We start from the raw sequence: 9982 nt of genomic DNA, 5'->3' as shown, positions 1-9982 counted from the left end.
CCTGCTGAGCTCCAGTCCCTTATTCTTGGGCAAACCCAAGGATGCATAGAAAGGTAGAGAGCTACCCATGAGCTCCTGAACTGAAGGTAACAGGGGTTCTATGGCTCTGTATTCAATATCTGCTCAACCTGTACAGCTGACCGTAAGTAGTGAATAGAAGAATGTAGTTTGAATTTCAGATTTGGGATTATATCTTCAAAGATGTAGTCTGAAATACGGAATTTTGAGCACGCTTGATAGAAAGTCATTCCAAGTGAAGTATTCCGAAACCCCAAATTCCTGTTCAGAAAAGAACAACACCCTTTGACAAGGTGCCATTTCTCTCTCTGAGATAACTGTAGTTCTAACAGCCGTTTTATCACCATGTATTGCAATGTTATGGCAACCTTACATTATCTGGGATATGTTTCTTAAAGGTCTTTTATTGGGATTGGGTGTCATGTTGGAATTTCAGCATTTATTAAAGAAAAAGTTACAGCGGCCCTCAAAATAGCTGGAATCTAATGACTTGCAAATTGGATTGCAAGCTGATATTTATTAAAAAAAAAAAAATCAGATCTGAATGTTGAAAATCATTTGACATACATTTGCACTTACATGGTGATCACCAGCGAGGCAACGCCAGGCTACTGCGCCCAGCCTTTAGTAAAAGGCACCTCTGCCAGAACCTTTTGCTCCCCGTCATGTCACTCCTTAGACCACAGCTCTGCTATTTTCCCCTCTCCTCCTCAGCATCTAATGAGCACAAGGACCCTGAAAATGGGTGTCAAAGATCCTGGTGATGCCTATTGTCCTCTCTATGTCCCGCAACCACTGTCCCTGCCGCTCGGTGCACATCAGCTCTTGGGAACCAATGCAGAAAAAATTCATCTGCCAAACAAATGGCGGGATGGCTGCACTAGAGGATTGACTCTTGGCATTAGCGCTGAAGGTTTTGAAGGCCAGAGTCTACTACGAGCTGATGGTAAGCATGTCCTTGGTGGGCTCCTACCACCGCGTGTCCATACGGCAACGTCTTCATTGGCGTTGTACAGCTGGGCTACAGCTAGAAAGACGCAACTTTCCTTTGTGGTCTACGCGCACACACACCAAAAAAGAGAACTGAACTGCAGCAGTGCACCACTACAAGGAAGATCCAGAGGAGAACGAAACAGAGAGGGACAGGACCGAGGTGAGAAATCCAGGCACGGAGAGGCAGCTCCTGCGCTCCGGAGAAGTGCTATAATGTCATTGAACACTGGGGGGCAACCAGGCACCCGACCGTCGGGGAGGACAGCGCGACCGCAGCCCCGTTCCCCCTCCTCCTCGGACATTGCCTTTGATAATTAACCTTTCAAAAAACAGTTAATTTCATAGAAAAGGACACAGATCTCTCTCTTTGAAAATAACAGACACGATCTGCTTATCTCAGTCTACCGTGCAATCCGGAGTGGAAAACACTGAATTTTATTTTCCCATGACTGCAAGCACTTACCTGGAGCAGTACCAGGCAGTATTCTCTGTTATGACATCCCTGCATGATGTGAAGTCATTATTTTTAACACACAGGTAAAATATTAATACATGGTGAAGTAAATAGTTCATTTCCAAGAAGAAACCATAGGAAATGCTACCGATTATGCAAGATTACCTGGAAGAGCACCATAGAAGGCATTACAAATTGCTTTTCACAGCTTAGTTTCGGACAAGTGGCCCCAAACATTTGCTGCTTAAATAAACAAAGAAGGGGCAGCTAGGGAATAAGAAATGGATGCTGGAAACAAAGAGGGGAAAGTTTTGGTTTATAAATCATTTTTTAATAGCTTTATCATGCCAAAAATCATTTGAAGACATTTTACAGCAGAAACCTCCACCCTTTTCCTCCATGAAGCAATCCCCCTACAGTTCAGAAATATCAAATGTCACCACTGCCACATCTCCTACTTGGACCATTCTCCTTATCCTTTGATATGCTGCAGGGACTGGTACCTACTCATGGGCACCAATGAGTTCTGCCAAGGCAAAGGCTTTTATGATTCATCCTGACTTGAGCAGAGCAGTTTATCTGGAAGAAAAGTGTCTTCCACCAGCAACTTGAGTTGCTTGTTTTCACAAAAGTCAAAGAAACTGAACTGAGATCACTGTGACAGACAGAATGAACATCGGCAAAAAAACACAGTTATGATGCTACTAATAGTGCAAATCATCTAAACAAGAGAACCCGAACTTCCCTGAACAGTTTGCTTACTTGCTGGGAGTAAGTGGTAGGCATTCGTAAGACAAAAAAAAAAAGGAAAGTGGCATGAGGATAAGATGGCAGACTTGTTTCCTGCCTTGTTTCATTCCGCCATGACTAGTTCTGTGAAAGTGGGAGGGAGGAGGGGCTGGTTATCTCAAGACACCTCATCTTCATTTAAACATATAATTTGCATAAATGTGATATAGAGAACATCTTTATTGATTTGGTTTTATATATGGAAGTAAAATCAGATTAAAAAGCTTAGACCCAGGGTAATTCTAACTTTGCAGCTCATATCACTGCAATAAAAGCTGATACTAAGCACAATAACTGACCATATTGATAAATCAAATCTCATACTAGCATAAAAGGACAGAAAAGGGGAAACTCCTTAAATTAGTAGCACCACAGTACAGTTTTTCAATGTCTTCAATATTTTGAACATTTTAGCATTTCTATTGCTGAAATTCTTTTCTCATGAACTAGTAACATTTTAGTAAACCTTTCAGTAACATCTAAAATGCATTTTCAACTTCAGAATGAGCACCATCATAATTTTTTATCTTTTAAACACTGTTTTTCAAATTGTACATAGTTTTTTGTCTTCTTGTTATTTTTGATAGAGATCCATTAAAAATAAACTATTTTGAAGTCTTAGAAACAAGAGACATGTTTATATGGGGAGATTGTAAAGAAAAGCTGGCTCTACCTTGTTCTGTGTTCTGTAGCATTTGGGATATTTTAAAAGGAAAGATCATGAGAAAGAGGATAATGTGAATTCCTGAAACATTTTCCTATGAACGAATTTGTAAATAAAAGCACATCGATATACATGATGGTCACATCTCTCTTCTCTCTGCAGGTTCACCATTTGAATGAATGCCAGCTTTCTCTCTGAGGAACAGAGCAGAGAGAGCACTGACCATCCAAATGTTAATGTTCTGATGGCATTAAACCTCAAAGAAAATATTGACAAAGACATAGGTTAACGTTGCAAAGCTCCTTTCCCAGCCTCACCCTGGAATCGGAGCTTTATGACCTCAGCTCCTGGAGCATGAGTTTACACGGTGCTGGAAGTCCTGCACTCCTATAAAAGCAGATCACCTCCTCCTTCCTCTGTTTTTATGGCTACCAAAAGCCTCACTCCTCCCTTTAAAATTCCTCCTCCCAGGAGATACTGAGTTAATGGAAGTTAGTGAGTTAACAGTGACATAAAGTGAATTGAGAAGGCAATCATTCTGCATTTTCTGGCGTCCTGTTTGTCCCAGTTGAGACCGTGTTCTCCAGCCACCTCAGCACCTACTAAGTGTTTCAAGCAGAGCCCAGGGGGTCAGTCTTCCAAGCTTTTCTATTCTGTGTGTGTGAGTTGAGGGGGATTCATGAAGAGCCACAAAATGAAAGAAACCGTAAATAAGACATGGCTTTCATAATGCAGGATGAAAGGGCTGTGAAGAAAGGTAGTTCTTTCCATGCACGGAGCCCTATTTTGGGCCTACAGAGGAGACACAAAAAAGGGAAGCCGAGGCTGCCATGGGCTTGTTATGATTAGTAACAGTTTGCCTAAGGGAAAATTGTTTTTCCTGAGAACAAATGACTTGCTCTTCTCTCGAAAACATACAAAAAGGATGAAATTGGTGCATCTCTGCAGAGGCACCTTATTCTCGAGTCACCATTTAATTGTGGTGTTGTCAGGTCATATTGTGCAGAGCTCCTATGAGCTGATCAGCTCAACAGTGACTGAACAGTGTTGATTATACAAATGCGTCATTTAAAAAAAACCAAAACCAACAAACAAACACCATACCTGGCAACAGCGTCTCTCTGTGTCACTGTTCATTAACAATATTGCACTAACAGATGGCTTCATGTGGCTTAGCACATCACAGGCAAATGGATAGGGCAGTTTTCAGACAGAGGAAGCGCAGCATAAATACAGGGTATCACTTTCACAAACACAGGCTTTTCGAAACTCCAGCAATATTACAAAAATACGGATGAAGCTTCATATGCAATTAAATACAAATAAGTGGACCTAATTATTTACTCTTCAATAATTCCTGATGATAGTGCTTTGCAGAACTGAATTTATTTACAATATTCTGTAAAGAGCAAGCACTATTCCACTCAAAGCTAGACGCATGAAGGAAAACACAGAAAACAGACATGCTACTTTAAGGTTAATACTGTCATATCCAATGTAAAAATTTAAGTTGCTTACAACTATTCATAAATTTCTTGTTTTGGCCAAGTTTATTTTTTTAATTACAGTATCAAAGTCAAGAGGACAGGTTTTTATACAAAGGCAGAAATGGCATCTGCTTCCCACAGATAAATTGTTTAGGTGCCTACACATGGATTTGCAGAGCAGACTTAAACAGACTTTCGTGACAAGCCAGTCAGTACTTTTATTTCATTTATACAGAAGCAGCAGAATCCAGTATAAAATAATTAGTTATGCTTTTAAACAACAGACTTCAATGTTTTTTATATTCCAATCATCTTTCACACTCAAATCTGCTTTTGACAGTAGCTGGGAATTAACTGATCCCAATTAACAGTACTACTAATCATTGCACAACTGCACCCTGCATGGCTTCTGACACCTGTTTGATCCTCCAGCAGCTTTTAACTGCCAGAAGGAATATCCCCAAAATTAAGATACCTGAAAAACAAGATAAATAACAACTTTCTTCCTAACTCTGTCTGGTTTTATTGCTTCTTTAATTTTATCACATACTTCATCTATTAACTTCCTCAAATTGGTAATGAGGAGTTCTGCAATGACTCCTTGTGTAGGGCATTGAGATACCAAGGGCATCACACTGTCATGTGTAATAGCGGTGAGGTCAATAGGACTGAAGTAATAAAGCAGTCAAAATGCAGAAGCTTTCAATTTGAGGCATTAGGAAACCAGTTTTATCAGGTCTCCATTTCACAAAGCTCTGGCATTGCAACCCCTCCAAGGAGGTAAGAAAGGAGGACGTGCCAGCAGTATCAGCATGACAACCGTACCACTGCTACTGATCCAGAAAGAAAATGCTCCCCTGGGAGATTTCTTCCAGTCACTTCACACAGTCCTACTGCACATACTGAACACAAAAAGCAACAAAGCAGCAGCCGATCAGTGCCACCGTAGATGCTGAAATCATAGTGACCGCGCTGCCGGCGGCACTAACCAAGAGCCCTAAGCCCACACCGAGAATGATCTGTGCCAGCTGGACCATGCAGGTGAGAGCGGCACAGTCAATGCCCTTCCCTCGCTCGTGCTCTCCAGCTTCTTCACCATGCTGCAGCTTCAGGTTCTGCAAATACGCACAAAACAAAACCCAGTGAAATGAGACAGCCCTGACAACTTGCAGCTCTGAGCCAATGCACTGTCACAATCCCCAGGTGCAGCAAGAGAGGCCAATAGCTCTCTGCTTCCTTTCCATTTTTTCTTCTTGTCCCACAGAGGTTACAGAATTCAAACACAGATTTTACAAGCGATAATGAATTTTCCAAGATCCCCCTCTAAATTGTCCTGTTTCTCCCATCTGCAATTTTTTCCTCTATCCCTTCTCTCAAGGAAAGAACTGAAACTTCATCAGAAAAAATTAGCCTTTTCCTTCAAGTTCAGGTCTATTTGAGCTCTGGCAAACTAACATTTCACAGCACAGGACACCCCGTCATGGATAACTTAGCTCCAACTCTGATGGTTGAAGGAGAGCCTCCAAGGGATGTTAGGATGAGCCACACTATGTCCCATGCACATACTGAGCATATTTTGTTATAGCAGAGCTCTGTGCTCTGACCTCACGGCTCAAAGCACATACAGGAGTTCAGTACTAAAATCTAAATGTAATGCTTTTATTGCTGGGGGAAAAAGAGAGATCTGGAAACAAATGTCCAGACTAGGATTCTTCTACACTTCCGAAGACCGTTATTAACTACTGATTATCTCTGTATCTGCTATGATACACATAGCAGAGCAAAAGAACTCATTTCTTAAATAAGCATCTTGTGAGGGTGGTTGATCACTGGAACAGCTTGACCAGAGGGGTTGTGGAGTCTCCGTCCTTGGAAATACTCAAACCAGATTGGGCATGATCCTGAGCAACCTGGTCCAGGTGGCCCTGCCTGAACAGGGGAGTTGGACTACATGAGCTCTGGAGGTCACTTCTAAGTTCAGCTGTTCTTTGATTCCCTCCGGGAAGCAACAATTCTGTTTTGCTTAGAAACTACGTGATGGTTTACGTATTTATTGTTCTTCTTGCATAGGCTGTTGAATGGAGAATGTTGAAATCTAACAACCAAGAGAATTCCATGCTGCAGGCTAACTGTGCTGCTGTCTTCTGGTATCCAAACCCTCTTGGCTATTAAGATGGTTTTTGCAAGACCTATTACATCGCCTTTGAGCTATTACCACACAAAGCTCAAAAGTACTTTTGAGTACAAAGGTCAATTTTGGATCCTAGGGAACAACAGCATAAAAGAGGAGTTGGAATGGCAGCATTTTAAAACCTAGCACCTGATTTTGGTAGAATGCATAGAGAGGAAAATGTCTGCTCTTTGTCCTGGAACAGTCCTTTCACCTGAAGTATTTCTAATATTAGATCCAATTTTTTTGGAATTGTGTCTATTATTCTGGACTGTGCCCAGTGTTCCTATGTTCTGACCATAACTATAACAATGTGCAAATGAATGCAATATTGCACTTCATGTTTCCTCTTTATTTTTGCTATCTTGCACATTATAGAAGAGCTGAGCTAAACCTAAATCTGTTAATATCAGATCTAACATAGAATTATATATCATTTAACATCTGTCATAGCAAGTACCATACACCAAACAAGAAACAATTGGTTGTCTTACAGGTAATGTTTGGATACATAAGCCTATTAAATATAAAGTCCATGCACACTTCATCCTATTTTATTTCACATCTGTCTTGGAACAGCTCTGAATCAGAGCTAGTCCATAATTTTGACTTTACTCCCTCTCTGTGAGTTGGCTGGCATGAGGTTAGGATTGTGATCTCACCCTAAACTGGGTTCATTCCCCGTCCTTTCTAAATCCTTCTAAAACTAGGCATCATTATAATTCTCTGTTGGAAGGCACAGAGAAATTAAATGAAAAGTTAAGAGTCAGATCTATGAAATATTTAACCACATTGAGACATCCTCCTAGGATTCAATAGAATAAGTAAAAGTTCTCTTGTATTCATCATTCAGATGGTGATGATGCTTAAAAGTTGTCAGAACAGGACGTGAAGGACTTGATCTATCCTTGTGCTAATCTCTACTATGTTTCTATGTTGCCTTTCAATGGTTCAACATTGCCTTTATTAATTTCTTCAAAAATCCCAAGATATAATGAGAACTTTTGCTAAAACCTCCCAACTCCTCCTGACCCTTCTTGTTTCCAGCTCTCTTACTAGCTTAAGAGACTTGAGAGAACTTTTCCGTTAAAGAGCTCAACATTTTATGAGACACAAAGATCCTGCTGTGCCCAGCAACACGATAGAAGGAAAGCAAGCTTTTCCAGATTTTCCTTGGAAACAGGATTTCATGCTGTGGAGAACCAAAAACCAACCCCAAACACTTAGAGAGATAATGTGAACGTAGTATACAATTTAGTACTGAACTATATAAAACTGATGTACTTGAATTTGCTATCTTTATTAGCTAACAACTTTTGTAACACTTTGCATCTGACTAAAAACTCTGCCAGCCTTTATGGAGTGGTTATTAATGTAAGCAACTCAGAAGTCAAGTCATCAGCTAATGCAGCTGGAAGGAAAGAGATAAGGAAGGTAACACTTGAAGGGAACCTTCAAGTGGAACCCTGTTATCTGCTTACTGCTCAAACATGTACTGTGATTGGCTTTGTTTCATCTGTGATGATAAATAACTATTTGACTCACTGCAGGACTGTTTGGAGAGTTTGGAGCTGGGACCTTAACTCTCTCAGTCAGAAACTTTACATTCATAACGTGTCATCATAAATAGTTTGAAATTAAAATTAAAAGCTGCTCATGAGTTCTAGCCAGTTTTCTCCCCAAATAGACTAAACAGACCCAGACAGATATAAACTCACCCTTCCTCAGACACTGAACTCACCTCTTCTTCCCTGTGATACTCTGCGATGAGGTGGAATGGCACTGTGTACAGTGTGCTGGACATGACGCCGAAGAGGGAACACAGAGCCAGAGTGGAATAGACATTGGGAAACAAGCCAATGAAACCAGTACCCAACCCAAACAGCAGGTATCCGATGAAATAAAGTCCCTTTAATCCTATGTATGGCAGAAGGATTTTCTGCAGGTCTGTGAAAAAAAAGTGAAAATTCTCATAAGACTAAACCAAAACAGGTCACCTTTCATCAGGGAGTTCCTTTCACGGGTTTTATTTTGCAAAATACAATGAAGGACATAACCTTACTGATTTTGGAAGTTGCCTCAAATTACTGTAGGTATAAACTTGCCAAAGAATGCTTGCTTTCTCTGGGGACAGTCTTATTCTGGCATAGCCAGCTCCAGAGAAGAAGTAGTTAACAACCATACTGGGAGAACTGCTCCCATTGACAACCTCAGACATTTCCGCTGTTTGATTATAATACGAATATTTGGCATCGACTTCTGTCTGAGCTAAGAAAGGCACTACAGAGATGCCTGTAGTTACGCTCTAAAGGGGAAAAAATTTGCCTCAGGCCCTGTACGGATGCTCAGTTCAGCTCCCAAAACACTACTCATTTGAGTTTTTGGGTCACAAGTAATTTTTTTAATCCTTGGTAAGAGCTGTGGTGAAATCTATCTGAGGAACTGTGCTAGTATGTTTACACACAATTTTGGAGACTGGGATTCATGCTTCTGGCAAGAATTTCTACTGCACTGTGAAAAAGATATTTTATGAGGAATGCAGATGGGAAGAGGCCATCAGAGAGACATTCGAGAACCTACAGCTACAGCACTGCTAGGTGAAAGAGCAAATCAGAATGACAGCACCCATTTTAGTCTGGCCTTTAACTTCAGGATAATTTTCTGTGTCAGTTCACATGCGGAACAATGCCTTACTCCCAGAGTGACCCCTCATCATGCGGCCAGGAACTGTTCACACTACAATATGAGTTTCCAACAATGCTGAGAATGCAACGTTTCTTAAGGTGTGGAAAAAAAAAACCAGTTAATTTGGCATCATTTTATGTCTTTTTAAACAATGGCAAATAGCAAAGAGTTTAAACAGTTCCAAAACATAGCATTGGATTACATTCCTGGGTACTTACAAGAATAGACTGATGAAGAAATGGCATTGATGCACAGCCCCCAGCATCCCATCTCTACTCCTGTTGTGTAGGTAAGGTAAAGTGTGGAGTTATGAGGTGCATAAGGACTACCCTGGTACACAACCTGAAAGATGCCACAAAGATCACAGAAGGCAACATCAAGAACTACATGCATATAACACCTCTTTCTTATGGCAACAGTGCCTCATCTCGTGAAGCGGAGATGCAGGATTGGACTATGACCTCTAACGGTCCCTTCCAACCCAAAACATTCTATGATTCTATGATTATTAGCACCCAAGAAATCTGTTAAGCAGTGCCCTAACCACCCTTTGACAGTTCTCCAGGTTTCACACTCATTCCTCCCCAATTCTCACATCCCATTTACTACCCTCTGCCTTTTCCTGTCCACGCTACACTAACTCGTTTGCTCTTTTTCCTTTGGTTGTCTCATTTTCCACTCCCCTTCTCTCTCCACTTCTTCCTTCTTGCTTTAGGCTTTCT

General features: G+C 40.9%; 1 protein-coding gene across 1 annotated transcript in view; it reads right to left on the bottom strand.

Moving 5' to 3' along the window:
- Positions 1 to 5295: 5295 nt before the first annotated feature.
- SLC45A2 (solute carrier family 45, member 2) overlaps positions 5296 to 9982 on the bottom strand; it is a 14379-nt gene continuing 9692 nt past the window's right edge. Inside the window, exons 5-7 of the mRNA XM_010135046.1 lie at positions 9479 to 9602; positions 8317 to 8522; positions 5296 to 5520 (exon numbers count right to left, since the gene is read on the bottom strand). Coding sequence (XP_010133348.1) covers positions 5296 to 5520; positions 8317 to 8522; positions 9479 to 9602 — 555 coding nt within the window. The remainder of the gene's footprint in view (positions 5521 to 8316; positions 8523 to 9478; positions 9603 to 9982) is intronic.

This window comes from Buceros rhinoceros, unplaced genomic scaffold (genome assembly GCF_000710305.1).
Source record: "Buceros rhinoceros silvestris isolate BGI_N320 unplaced genomic scaffold, ASM71030v1 scaffold14294, whole genome shotgun sequence".
NCBI classification, from domain to species: Eukaryota; Metazoa; Chordata; class Aves; order Bucerotiformes; family Bucerotidae; genus Buceros; species Buceros rhinoceros.
The sequence above is the reverse complement of the archived record's forward strand: the minus strand, read 5'-3'. Positions and strand labels throughout refer to the sequence as shown.